Below are 14426 nucleotides of genomic sequence, written 5' to 3'. Positions count from 1 at the left end.
GTAACTAGGCAGGTTAGGGTTGTCAAGGGTGTAACTAGGCATGTTAGGGTTGTCAAGGTTGTAACTAGGCAGGTCAGGGTTGTCAAGGGTGTAACTAGGCAGGTCAGGGTTGTCAAGGGTGTAACTAGGCAGGTCAGGGTTGTCAAGGTTGTAACTAGGCAGGTCAGGGTTGTCAAGGGTGTAACTAGGCAGGTTAGGGTTGTCAAGGGTGTAACTAGGCAGGTCAGGGTTGTCAAGGGTGTAACTAGGCAGGTCAGGGTTGTCAAGGGTGTAACTAGGCAGGTCAGGGTTGTCAAGGGTGTAACTAGGCAGGTCAGGGTTGTCAAGGGTGTAACTAGGCAGGTTACACATTGTCAAGTGTCACATGACCTGCTGCAATCCATCTGACAGTTCAGCCATGCGGTGTTCATCCCTGTGCTGTGCTTCCTGCTGAGATCTCAGTCACTAAACCTCACCTGCTCTGAGAGGCTCAGTAGGATAGACCTGCTCTGAGAGGCTCAGTAGGATAGACCTGCTTGAACGACCTCGGAACTGCTCCTGTGGTTGTCAGGGCTGGCTTCAGCAGTAACTAGGCAGGTTAGGGTTGTCAAGGGTCTAACTAGGTAGCATCCAGCTTGGCCAACTAACTAACTAACTCAACTAACAGATAGTTACTATCAACTTCATTTGATCATCTCCCCATCACCTCCCCATCACTCCCACACACACATCCACACACACACACACACACACACACCCATACACACACCCCTGCACCCACCCACCCCTGATGGATGCGTCCCGTGAGGAGGAGCTGCGGCCGGTGCCCAGGGAGCGGGCCATCCTGGAGAGCTTCTTCACACAGCTGGGGATGTTCTCCTTCGACCGGGCCAAGGACTACGTGGAGAAGGAGAGGGACAGCGGGGGCCGGGGGGGGGCCGGGGGGCCGGCGTGGGCCTCCCTCCTGGCCGCCCTGGGACACCTGGCCGCAGCAGAGAAGGCCTACCACAACATGACCTTCCTGGGCCAGAAACTGGGTACAGACACACACAACCACAGGGCTTTAACACTAGAAGAGCCGTGTCTATTGTATCTACTAGACTAAAAACCCATCTTTTTAATATTGCCTTTAAATGACTAAATAATTAAATTATGATTATATAATGATTAAAGCACTTTGAGCTGCAACGTTTGCAGGAACAACAAATAATAATACAAATAAAAGTTATTATTATTATTATTATTATTATTATTATTATTATTATTATTATTATAACAGCCGCTTCGGGGGTCAAATGACCATAGTCTTTACAATGGGAAGCTGCTACTTACACACGAAGACCACTATTTGGCGCGTCTTGTAAATTAGCCTGCCTCCTACACAGAGAAACTGCTAAATAACTTCATACTAGCTTATCCTGATGTGGTTTTGAAAATGTAAGGATACTGGGTGGTAGAACGCACATATCTAGGAAAAGTCATGAAATGTGGTCGAGTGCAAAGGTATTTTAGAAAAATTACTCACAGGGTCAAATGATGGCAAAAAAATGGCTGTTCTACTGTTAATTGTCACAGGAAGATTGTTCGTGTTGGTGTGTCAGGTTAACGGTGTTAGAAAAACTACACCTACCGTTACACCTGAAAGATCAGCATCACCATGACAACTGACGTGTTAATAATATATATAATAATACATTTTATTTGTGGGCGCCTTTCAAGGCTCTCAAGGACACCTTTACAAGACAGTTAAAACCACATATCATATATATATATATCACATAACCACAACCACATATCATATATGTTCGTTATTATCCAGAGGAAAAATCCTGCTGTACCACAGAACTCTGTTATTGAGTTGCAGGGTTCTGCCAACAGATGGCGGTAAAAGCCCACGGAAGACAGTAGAGACCTGCCTTACTCACTAGACGAGACAGCCATTTCAAGTGGACACCATTTTCAACAGGCATACATTACACACACACACACACAAACACACACACACACACACAGTCTGCCCTGGCCTCAACACACACCTCAGGAACGAGTCTGTGATTCCTAAATTCCTGTGAAGTATTGCTCCAGATGTATGTATCTACTGTATGTTTACACTGTGTGTGTGTGTGTGTGTGTGTGTCAGGGGGCCAGTCGTTCTTCAGTCGTAAGGACAGCATCAGGACCGTCTACACCTCCCTGTACAACGAGCTGAGGAAGCTGGTCACCCAGGGCCGCCACCCCCCCCTAGGCCACGCCCCCACAGGCCACGCCCCTCCCCCAGGCCACGCCCCCTACCTGGAGGACCTGCTGAGCCACCTGGCCGAGCAGCTGTGCAGCTTCACGCAGGCGCGCATGGAGATGGCCGACCTGTATGAGAAGATGCACCAGCTGGCCAGCCAGAAGACCCCCGTCCATACTGAGGAGCTGGTGGTCCTACTGGAGGCCGTGCTGCACACCTACAGCTCCAGGTAGGGGGGGGGGGGTACAAGTACAGCTCCAGGTCTGTCTGTGTGTGTGTGTGTATGTGTGTGTGTATGTGTGTATGTATTCTATATGTGTTGTGTAAGGAACTAGACTTCAGAGGAACATTAATAAGAGGAGGCAGGGAGAGAGAAGGGAGAATGGGGGGAAGCAGGGAGAGAGAGGGAGAGACTGGGAGAGATGGGGAGGCAGGGAGGGAAAGGGAGAGGCAGGGGGGAGACAGAGTTTTGTGCAGAGCTCAGCAGGTGAGGTTTAGTGACTGAGATCTCAGCAGGAAGCACAGCACAGGGATGAACGCCGCATGGCTGAGCTGTCAGATGGATTGCAGCAGGTCATGTGACACCCAGCCATGCACGGTCATGTCCCGCCACCCCGCCGCCACGCACGTGTGCACGTGCACTCAAGGGTGAAGGTGACACAATCCCAGGACGCACCATACCAGAGAACAACAGAGGACGTTAGTCACATGACATATCTAGACAGATGCCTTCATCCTAACAGACTGACAACAGACACATTAGTCTCAGTAAGTGAATCATCTGTCCATCAGTCATCATAAGATACGGTCATCTAGGACCAGCGGCTGTTGGCAGTTACAATGCTAGAAGAAGGAACCTTTGTTCAGAGAGTCTGTGTACCCCTCAGGACAGGTTAAAGGGGTTACCCCGCCCCCACTGTGTTCAGTGTGCTGCTCGTTGACAGTGTATTAGCTACGTTATCAACTACAGAAGACTTTCAGTGAAGTTAAACTAAACTGTATTACAAGTCTGCGTGCATTAATTACCACTCAGGTTACAACAGAAGGATTGCACAGAAGAGACGCAGAGCAGACGCAAATGTGTGTCTGTCGTTTGAATTGTCGGACATACTTACACTTAATCCACCATCACCACAACTGGTTGAACTGTTTAACACCAGGTTCTGTGTTAGCAAGAGCCAGAACACCAATAAAGTTCTCTCCCTCTCCTCCCTCCCCTCCCTCCCCTCCCTCCCTCCCTCTCCTCCCCTCCCTCCCTCCCTCCCTCTCCTCCCTCCCTCCCTCTCCTCCTTCCTCCCCCCCTCCCTCTCCTCCTTCCTCCCTCCCTCCCCCCCTCCCATCCTCCCTCCCCCCCTCTCCTCCCTCCCATCCTCCCTCCCCCCCTCTCCTCCCTCCCCCCCTCTCCTCCCATCCTCCCTCCCTCCCTCCCTCCCATCCTCCCTCCCTCCCATCCTCCCTCCCTCCCTCCCCCTCTCCCATCCTCCCTCCCCTCCTCCCCCTCTCCCATCCTCCCTCCCCCATCCTCCCTCCCCCTCTCCCCTCCCTCCCTCTCCCTCCTACCTCTCTCCCTCCGCCCCCCTCCCCTCCCTCCCACCGCCCCCCCCTCCTCCCTCCCTACCACCGCCCCCCCCTCCTCCCTCCCTACCTCTCCCCCCCCCCCCAGGTTTCACCACCCCATCCTGGGCCGTGTGGAGGGTGGTTTCCAGACGGAGGTTGACGTGGTGACCCAGCTGCTGCGGTGCCAGGCCCAGGTGTCAGAGTGGCGCTTCCTGCCCGCCCTGCTCAGTCTCCACGGGGCCGGCACCAAGCTGACGGCCTGGGGGACCCTGTTCCAGCGCCAGCGCCAGGAGACCCGCAAGCACCTGTTCGGAGGGCAGTCCCAGAAGGCCGTGCAGCCGCCCCACCTGTACGTGTGGCTGCAGCGCCTGCAGGGGGCGCTCCTGGCCAAGTTCAGCTTCTACTTCCACGAGGCGCTGAGCCGGCAGACGGCGGCGGCCGCGGACATGAGGGCGCTGACCGCCCGCACGGCGCCAGACTACCACGGGAAGATCTGCTCCTTCGTCAGGAAGCACGACGCCCAGAACGTCTCGCTGGTGTTCGACAACCGCGGCTCGGAGAGCTTCCAGGGCCACGGCTACCACCACCCCGGGTCGTACCGCGAGGCGCCAAAGGGGGTGGAGCAGTTCCCTGCCGTGGTGGGTGGACGAGTTAATAGTAATAATAATAATAATAACTTTTATTTGGATAGTGCTTTTCCTGCAAACGTTGCAGCTCAAAGTGCTCCAATCATATAATCATCATTTAATTATTTAGTCATTTAAAGGCAATATTAAAAAGATGGGTTTTTAGTCTTGACTTATTGAACATATTTGCTGAGGTTGCATCCCTAATGTAAACTGGCAGTGCATTCCACAATCTGGGTGCATAAAATGAGAATGCAGCCTCACCAAATCTCTTCTTTTGTACATGTGGTACACAGAGAAAACCAGCGTCAGAAGGCCTGAGAGCTCTACTGGGCTGATATGCTAGCAAAAGGTTTAAAAAAACATATTCTGGTGAATAACACTCAACATAGATTTAAAGTTACCGGTACTAAGTATTTGGTATTTATTAAAGTATGGATGGTCTTTTCAACTTGCAAGTTGGCTCCCGATCTCAGAACTTCACACAATAGAAGAAGCTCTCGAGATCGAAGTGTCCGACTCACAAACATCAGCTCTTTGTGTAGCGTCAACACAGACACAACAGTGATAAAACCTTCTGCGTTCTGTAAATGCTCATGCACAACTAGGAGATACTAGGAGAACTGCAACAAACGTCCCAGGGACACAGTACACACAGAGAGAGAGAGAGACACAGAGAGAGAGACAGAGACACACAGAGAGAGACAGAGACACAGAGAGAGAGAGAGAGAGAGAGAGAGAGAGAGAGACACAGCGAGACAGGGAGAGAGAGAGACAGAGCGAAAGAGAGAGGGAGGTGACACAGTACAGCCCAACACAGTGATAAAACACAAGCATAAATTCTGTGAATGTCTATGTCGTTAGTCTCATAGCATAATTGCCTCAGTCATATTTTGGCCAAATTGAGATATCTGCCTAACTCTACTCTCCTAACACTGCTGATTCACTGTGCGTTATTGCCTATGCCATCAGAATGCTTGTTACATTCCAAAATCACTATCGGCCCAAGTCATCTCTTTGACATCTAGGCATTTTTGACACTACATACAAAGATGGCTCGGCTGACCACAAGTGAAGCATGACTGGTACACATATAAGGATTTTCAAAATCTTAGGGTTAGGGACCCCACACATGAAGATAAAAAAATCATGGATTGAACAGTTTTGATCGTATTGTGTGTGGTGTGCTCCGATATACGACCACATGCATACAGATCTGTCCTACGACAGTCTGGAGTCTCGTCCCCCAAGCCAGAAATCCTGTGTGATCAGGGTAGTAGTACCCTGACTGACCTGTAGAGGCAGCCATGTGCTACAGGGGCAATAAAGTGCTGAAGAACGAAAAGAAGAAGACGCGTCAGTCAGCTCGCTTCTTGATTGGCTACATTCCATTCCACGTCACAATCGGACTCAGATGTTGTAAATTTCGCCCACACACAAGAGGATTTTTGGTCGTAAATATTGCACACGTTAATATTTATGATCGTCGGCCCGACCATTTTCCGAGCAGATTGTCGGGAAAAATGTACTCTTAAAACTCTTCACACCACAGGATAATCTTGTAGTTATAATCTTTAGAGCCATCCGATAATCGGGCGTTTGCTGTCCTTGGTCGGAAGGGGGAAAATCGGGCCAAAATCGGACAGATTATCTTTGTGTGTACCAGGCTTTAGGCAATTATGCTATGAGGCTAACGATATTGTAAACCCCTCCCCTCCCCAGGTGAACTCATACATGTTAACCCCATCCCCCCCCCAGGTGTCTCATCCATGTTAACCCCTCCCCAGGTGTCTCATCCATGTTAACCCCTCCCTCCCCAGGTGTCTCATCCATGTTAACCCCTCCCCCCTCCTCCCTCCCCAGGTGTCCCTCCCGGGGGGAGAGCGCCCTCTGACCCACTGGCCCAACGTGATCATGATGATGGGCGACCGGGCGGCCGAGCTCAACACGCTGGACAAGGTGGTCCACTTCTACGACGACAAGGTGCAGAGCACCTACTACCTGACCCGGCCCGAGCCACACTTCACCCTGGTGGTCATCTTCGACGGGCGCCGGTCAGAGAAGGACTCCCACATCTCCTCCTTCCTGCAGGACATCTCCGGGTCGCTCAGGAACTCCAAACCCTTCAGCACCCTGAAACCTGGGTCTAAGGGTTAGGGAGGGACGGGGGAGGTTAGGGAGGGAGGAGGGGGGAGTTACACACACACACACACACACACACACACCAGTGGAGGCACAAGTCAGAGGACAGGGCTCATTGCTCATTCATGGACTGAGGAACGATATCAAACGTGTGTGTCTCTTATTTCTTCACATTTTATGTTCTAACAATTGTCTGGAAAACAAAAAAATCAACGTAGCCTTTTTTATTATTTTATTTTAGAGGATTTAAGGATTTAAACAGGTGGTCCAACTGTCTGTGTGTCTGTCTGTGTGTGTGTCTGAGGGTCAGCATCGTGCTGGGGGTCGTTTGTTCTGCCAAATGTGCTCCAGACCAGAGAGACGACAGGTCCATATGTCTGTACGCAGGGTGACCCCCTCCCCTCACAGAGACCCGCTGGCTGGAGACGCCTTACACCCTTGACCCTGAGCAGGGGGGGCAGACCCTCCGACCCCCCCCCCCCCCCCCCCCCGGCCTGGGACACGCTGCTACCTGTTTACTAAACAGCCTTCTGTTCTGTCTCATTCATGCTGCCTTTTAAATTATGTTGCTTTGTTGATACTTTGTTATTTTCGAAAATCTTTTTTTGGGACGGGGGGGGTTTACATGTAACCCTTTATCAGTTGCAGTGCTTAAAGCTGGATGGTGTTAAAATAAAGTTAAAGTTGGAGATTAACGTTCACCTCGAGGCCTCCTCTGTTGCAAACGGAGGTATATGGGGGATGTGTGTGTGTGTGGGGGGGAGGGGTGTTAGGGGTAGAATGGGGTGAGTCACATGTGCACACACACACAGTGAGTGCATACATTTTGTTTTCAGTACATGTGGTCCCAGCGGGAATCGAACCCACAATGTTAGCATTGTTCGTGCGCAGCTTTAAACGCCCAGGACAGGACCGCTGTGAGCCTGGGAGGTGAGAGACACCATGTTTCACACCCCCCGCGCCCCCCTCCCTCTCCAACGCGACAAGCACCCGTCAGAACAAGAACGCCAAGTATGTAAATGTAGAGATGGAGAACGCAGAAGGCTCCAGAAATAGCAGAGATAGCTTCAGTCTCTGGTCTCCTATGGAGAGTCCATTACAACGGCTGCCATGGCGACCCCTAGAGACAGCTTGGTTGTCATGGTTATCCAATTATGATGCGCTGGCTTCACCAGCGTGTTGGGGTTCAGGGAGGGAGAGGAGGGAGGGGGGTGAGTGTTCTGTCAGCTAAACCCGCCACAAAGCTCAGCAGAAGTGGCTCAGCTGGTAGGAGCGGGGCGCTAACAACGCTTAGGTTGTGGGTTCGACTCCCGCTGGGACCATATGTACTGAAACATGTACAGTATACACTCACTGCAGTGTAAGTCTTTCTGGATGAAAGCGTCAGTTAAATGGCAGATATATTATTATTGTATTAGAAGTCAGTGCCAACACACAGATGGATCCACCAATTAAAAACACACACCATGGCCTGGGGGATCTAGTGGTCTAGCACCATGGCACCACAGTGCACACGTATGGCCATGTTGGCATGGGTTGGAATCCCCCGGCCCACGCCCTGCTGACATGCCCTCTTCTTCCTTTCCTCTTTTTCTCCACTCTCTATCCAATAACAATGAAAAATATAACAGTTGGAATTCAACAAAAAACACTGTAAATTAAACATGAATAAAACAACCACCCGCACAACATAAGTTACTCAGTTTTTATTTATAATATAAATACACCACATCAACACATCATCATCCGTCTGGCTGTAGGAGCTTCTCTTCAGCTCGGCTTCAGACACAGGAAACACTAACAGATAAAACCATCGCCATGGCAACCCTGGCGTCACCATAGTAACCCTGGTGTCACCATAGTAACCCTGGCGTCACCACGGCAACCCTGGTATCACCCTAGTAACCCTGGTGTCACCATGGCAACCCTGGCGTCACCATAGTAATCCTGGTATCACCATAGTAACCCTGGCGCCACTATAGTAACCCTGGCGTCACCATAGTAACCCTGGTATCACCATAGTAACCCTGGCATCACCCTAGTAACCCTGGTATCACATAGTAACCCTGGCGTCACCATAGTAACTCTGGTATCACCATAGTAACCCTGGCGTCACCATAGTAACCCTGGTGTCACCATAGTAACCCTGGTATCACCATCATAGTAACCCTGCTATCACCATAGTAACCCTGGCGTCACCATAGTAACCCTGGTGTCACCATAGTAACCCTGGCGTCACCATAGCAACCCTGGTGTCACCATAGTAACCCTGGTGTCACCATAGTAACCCTGGTGTCACCATAGCAACCCTGGTATCACCACGGCAACCCCAGTAATCACCAGACACACATCGCCAGAGAAACGGCCCGTTAACGCGCGCCCCATATGTGATGATGCTACATGCCAAACTTACACAACCCCTAGAACATCAAAGTGCAATGTCACAATGGATTAACGCTAGAATTCATAATTCAGTTTAAATCTACAACACAACGTTATGATTATTTAATCTGAGTGCTGCTGCTCCTCCAGGACATGCGTGAGTGAGACACGACTCCCATACAAACACGAGGGTTAAAAAAAGGCACTTTCACATAGACACACACACACACACACGCACGCAGAAACACCCGGTCCATTACTCCTCACACACACATCAGATCCTGACCCAAACTACAGGCCACATTCAGCGTGCTGTTCAAGTGTTGCTTGGGAGTTCCTGTCAGGGTCAGGGTCAAGGTCAGGGTCGGGGTTAGGGTCAGGGTCGGGGTTAGGGTCAGGGTCAGGGTTAGGGTTAGGGTTGGGGTCAGTGTTAGGGTTAGGATTAGGGTCAGGGTTAATTAGGGTCAGGGTTAATTAGGGTCAGGGTTAGATTAGAGTTAGGGTAAGTACCCTGTTAGCTTACTGTGAGTTTAAGGTTATCTAGTGACTTCAGTGTAACACAACCAGGTAATCCATATTCCGACACACACACACACACACTCCTGCACGTGTTCTAGAACTTTCCTAAGGCAGCATGAATAATCCATCACTGCTTTAGTGCCTCTGCTCATACAGAACAGAATGAGGCCATGCTGGGACACACACACACACACACACACACTCACACTCACACACACACACACACACACACACACACACACACACACACACTCACACTCACACACTCACACACACACACACCCACACACACCCACACACACACACTCTCTCTCTCGCTCTCTCTCTCACACACACACACACACACACACACACTAATGGTGAATAAATCACACACACCCCAGGCCAGATGAAATGTATGGTCCTCACCCTCTTCATCCCTGCCCCCCCCACCCTGTTCATCCCTGGCCCGGGTGTGTGTGTGTGTGTGTGTGTGTCTGCTGAACACAAGAAGGCCTGTGTGTGTGTGTGTGTGTGTGTGTGTGAATACCAGAAGGCTGTTTTCCCAGTGAGAGCTAGCATCACCCTGTGTGACATCATCACCCACCAGAACATTCATTAGATCAGCTAAACAGTCGTTAAATACTGGAACATTCATTAAACAGGTGAACGTTAAAGATAATAATATAATAATATAATAATCCTGTGAGTTCTGTCACCTAACAGCCTCCAGGGGCAGAACAGGCTTAGCAGCTGAAACAAGTGAAAAATAAAATACAAAAATTAAAAACTCAAACATCCACACAGACATCCGCCTCAGTATTCCTCTCTGTGTGAGATCCCCTAACCTCCCCCTTCCCAGCAGGCACCTCTTCATCTCGCAGTGTCCCTCTCTCTCCGTCTCTGTCCCTTCAACCAATCAAATAAATCGCTCTTTTTCTTTTTTCCTTTTTTTTAGTTTTTGTTAGATACAGCAGCCAATCAAAATACAGTAAAAGTTACAGTGGCCATTTTGGTGACAGGCCTATCGTCGCCATGACAGCACACGTTCCACGTTCACGTCACTGAAAACTACAATTCACCGGAGGAGAACTACACTTCCCACCACGTCGCTATCTACATCTTTTACTTCCTGGTTCCTGTTTCCTGTCCTATTAAAACATCGACCTTTAACCCTTTAACGTTTGATAAATGCTTCGATACATGGAGAAAGTAAACTCCTACACATCAAGTGGGTAAAACACCAATCTGACAACACACATATATATATATATATATATCATGGCATATCATATTTCATATTTCATATATTATTATTATTATTATAATATCGTGTTACTACAGTACATAAAACCCTTTTTGTCTGTTCCTACTGTTTCTACCCTCAACATTTATAAACAGTAAGGACTACCCTGTTCTCCTCTTCTGGCCCGGTTGGGCCTGTTTGGGCCTGGTTCAGGCCTGGTTCTGGCCTGGTTGGGCTCACATGGTGCAGGACTTGTCCAGCGGGGGGGGCAGGGGGGGGGTGCTGCTCTTGGGCGGGGGGGGGAGGAGGGGTTTGGGCCTCAGGGCCGGGGGGGGGCGGACCTGCAGCGGCGGGGGAGCCCCCCCCCCCACCCCCACCCGGGCCACCGCCACGGGCTTGAAGGAGCCCAGAGTGTCGGGGGAGGGGTTGGCGGGCCTGGGGGGCCCCGGGGGGGGGCCAGGCAGGGGGCTCAGGGGACTGAGGGGGCTGAGGGGGCTGGGGGTGCCGGGGGTCCCGGGGGTGCTGGGGGTGCTGTGGGGGCTGGGGGACTCTGAGGAGCAGGAGAGGGGAGGGCCGTTCTTCACCTGCTCCAGGGTGTCCAGGACCACATCTGGGGCCGGCCGGGACCCGCCCCCCCCCTGGCCCCCCAGCTGCCTCAGGTCACCCAGCGCCACGCTCATCGACTCCTCCATGTCCTACACAGGGGGGGGGGGGGGGGAGGGGGGGGGAGAGAGAGAAAGAGAGAAAGAGAGAGAAAGAGAGAGAAAGAGAGGGAAAGAGAATGCCAAGTGATTAGGCCAGGCAAGGCAAGTTTATTTGTATAGCACATTTCATACAAGGTGCACCGAATACAATTATTTCTGTTTTGTCCTGGTTTAATTGGAGGGAGTTTTGTGTCATCCAGGCGTTTATTTGTTCAATGTAATTAAAGAGATTGTCGATGGGACTATAGTCGTTCGGTGAGAGGGCTATGTAGATTTGAGTGTTATCCGCATAGTTGTGGTAGGCAATTCTGTTCTTTTTTATGATGTTTCCCAATGGAAGCATGTAGAGATTGAATAGAAGGGGGCCATGGATGGATCCTTGGGGAACCCCACATGTCATTTTAATTTGGCAACAAAGTTGCTTGGCAACTAAAGTGACATAGTAGCTTCTGTCCTGTAGGTAGGATCTAAACCAGTTTAGGGCAGTGCCCGAAAGTCCTACCCAGGTTTTTAATCTATCTATTAGAATGTTGTGGTCTACTGTGTCAAAGGCAGCACTAAGATCTAGTAGTACCAAAACTGAGACTTTTCTGGAGTCTGTGTTTACGCAAATGTCATTAAGGACCTTGATAAAAGCATTATGAAGTGGGTAGCCATCTTTTACCAATACCTATGTCTATGAGTGTATTCATGTAGTGTGTGTACCAGTGTGTGTGTGTGTACCAGTGTGTCAGGGTGTGTGTGTGTGTGTGTGTGTGTGTGTGTGTGTGTACCAGTGTGTCAGGGTGTGTGTGTGTGTGTGTGTGTGTGTGTGTGTGTGTGTGTATATATAGTGTGTGTACCAGTGTGTGTGTGTGTGTGTACCAGTGTGTCAGGGTGTGTGTGTGTGTGTGTGTGTGTGTGTGTGTGTATATATAGTGTGTGTACCAGTGTGTGTGTGTGTGTGTACCAGTGTGTCAGGGTGTGTGTGTGTGTGTGTGTGTGTGTGTGTGTGTGTGTATATATAGTGTGTGTACCATTGTGTCAGGATCCAGGGTTCTGGTGAAACCGTGCTGGCCGCTGCTGGAGCGTCTGAGGGGCGTGTCCTCCGGCCGCCGCAGGGAGTCATGGCGACCGACCGCCACGGACACGGCGGTGGAGCGGCGGCGGCGCTCGGGGCTGTCCAGGGGCGGAGTCAGGCCCTGGCCCCGGCCCAGGAGGAGGTCCCGGGGGCTGAAGTGGCCGGTGACCGGAGGGGAGCTCCTCTCCAGCACGTCGCCGTTGTTGCCGTGGCAATGGCTGTTGCTAGAGCGACCGAAGGGCCGGCGGGAAAAGAGGCCCTCGGTGCGCTTCCGGCGGTGGCTGAAGACAATGTCAATGTTAGCTTAGCCTTAGCTTAGCACTGGCTTAAATAACACATTCAGTTAGCTTAGCTTAGTTTAAACAACATATTCAGTTAGCTTAGCTTAGCGCTGCCTTAAACAACACATTCAGTTAGCTTAGCTTAGCTTAGTTTAAACAACATATTCAGTTAGCTTAGCTTAGCGCTGCCTTAAACAACACATTTAGTTCGCTTAGTTTAGCTTAGTTAAAACAAAATATTCAGTTAGCTTAGCTTAGCATTGCCTTAAACAACATATTCAGTTAGCTTAGTTGTTAGCTTGTCCAATGTTCCTAGTGCCTGGTCTGGTGTCTATTACTGTCTATATCGGTTCTCTGGTGGTCGGTGTCTATTACTGTCTATATCGGTTCTCTGGTGGTCTGGTGTGTTTTACTGGTGTGTTACTGGTGTGTTACTGGTAAATAGACTGACTTATATAGCGCCTTATTACAAAGTGCTTTACAATGGCCTCTCATTCACACACACATTCACACACCAATGGTGGCAAGCTACCATGCAAGGCGCCGGCCCGCTCATTGGGGGATCAATTTGGGGTTCAGTGTCTTGCCACTGTGACGAGACGATAACGCTGCGAGGGAGACGATAACGCCGCAGATTTTGCGATCATTGGACACCGGATCACCTGAGCCACAGCAGCGCCCTTTGTAGTCTGAGATATTAATTTCACATACATTATATCAAATTTTAGGTAAAAAAAGGCCCATGGATAGATGACAATTTTGCGAAATGATGGCGCTCAGTTGTGGTGTGTAATGCTGCGTGCGTGCGTGTTCGCCCGCTAATTATGGTGCTTTGTACACACAACTTCAAAAACAAGCTGAGGTTATTTGGAGATATGGATAGGCGTTTCCGCTGTTAAATACTTTCATTTGTCATGTGTCCATTTGTGGTGCGTTAGAACCAGCACGTTGAGACCCCAAGGCCGACGGTTAGCTGTAGTAGTTGCCTTCTGAGAAAATATCTCTCTATAACCCCACATTTGTTATGAATACTAATGTTATTACAGGCTAAGTAATATTATTTCAACTTACTGACCTGTTGTAGGCCTCTGGGCGTCTGGTGTGTGTTACCTGTTGTAGGCCTCGGGGGGTATGGTGTGTTAGGGGTGTGTTAGGGGTGTGTTAGGGGTGAGTTAGGGGTGAGTTAGGGGTGTGGTAGGGGTGTGTTAGGGGTGAGTTAGGGGTGTGTTAGGGGTGAGTTAGGGGTGAGTTAGGGGTGAGTTAGGGGTGAGTTAGGGGTGAGTTAGGGGTGAGTTAGGGGTGAGTTAGGGGTGTGGTAGGGGTGTGTTAGGGGTGTGTTAGGGGTGTGGTAGGGGTGTGTTAGGGGTGTGGTAGGGGTGTGTTAGGGGTGTGTTAGGGGTGTGGTAGGGGTGAGTTAGGGGTGAGTTAGGGGTGTGGTAGGGGTGTGTTAGGGGTGAGTTAGGGGTGTGGTAGGGGTGTGTTAGGGGTGAGTTAGGGGTGAGTTAGGGGTGTGTTAGGGGTGAGTTAGGGGTGAGTTAGGGGTGTGGTAGGGGTGTGTTAGGGGTGTGTTAGGGGTGTGTGTGGTGTGTTAGGGGTGTTACTGACCTGTTGTAGGCCTCGGGCGGTCTGATGTCTGTGGGGGAGCTGAGGTCGGCTCTGTCCCTCTTCTCCTCGGGGTTGGGGGTCGTCCCTCCGTCGCTGTCCGCTTTCTGGCT

The 14426-nt window shown here is 50.6% G+C and overlaps 2 protein-coding genes across 2 annotated transcripts in view; one reads left to right on the top strand and one right to left on the bottom strand.

The window, feature by feature from the left end:
• Nucleotides 1–744: 744 nt before the first annotated feature.
• On the top strand, nucleotides 745–6555 carry kics2 (KICSTOR subunit 2; the record flags this gene model as incomplete). The annotated part of the gene is made up of 4 exons (XM_080537380.1): nucleotides 745–1016; nucleotides 2120–2444; nucleotides 3879–4410; nucleotides 6262–6555. The coding sequence occupies exons 1-4, from the start codon at nucleotides 770–772 to the stop codon at nucleotides 6553–6555; spliced, it is 1398 nt and encodes a 465-aa protein (XP_080393506.1). The 5' UTR covers nucleotides 745–769.
• A 4347-nt stretch (nucleotides 6556–10902) lies between these two features.
• Nucleotides 10903–14426, bottom strand: part of LOC308163840 (SLIT-ROBO Rho GTPase-activating protein 1-like) — a gene marked incomplete at both ends in the record, with an annotated part of 42055 nt that continues 38531 nt past the window's right edge. The window contains 3 exons of the mRNA XM_080538026.1: nucleotides 10903–11361; nucleotides 12387–12711; nucleotides 14317–14426. The exon at nucleotides 14317–14426 is cut by the window's right edge and continues 19 nt beyond it. Of these exons, the coding sequence (XP_080394152.1) occupies nucleotides 10903–11361; nucleotides 12387–12711; nucleotides 14317–14426 (894 nt within the window). The remainder of the gene's footprint in view (nucleotides 11362–12386; nucleotides 12712–14316) is intronic.

This window comes from Nansenia antarctica (assembly GCF_963989245.1).
Source record: "Nansenia antarctica genome assembly, chromosome: 8".
NCBI lineage: Eukaryota > Metazoa > Chordata > Actinopteri > Argentiniformes > Microstomatidae > Nansenia > Nansenia antarctica.
The sequence above is the reverse complement of the archived record's forward strand: the minus strand, read 5'-3'. Positions and strand labels throughout refer to the sequence as shown.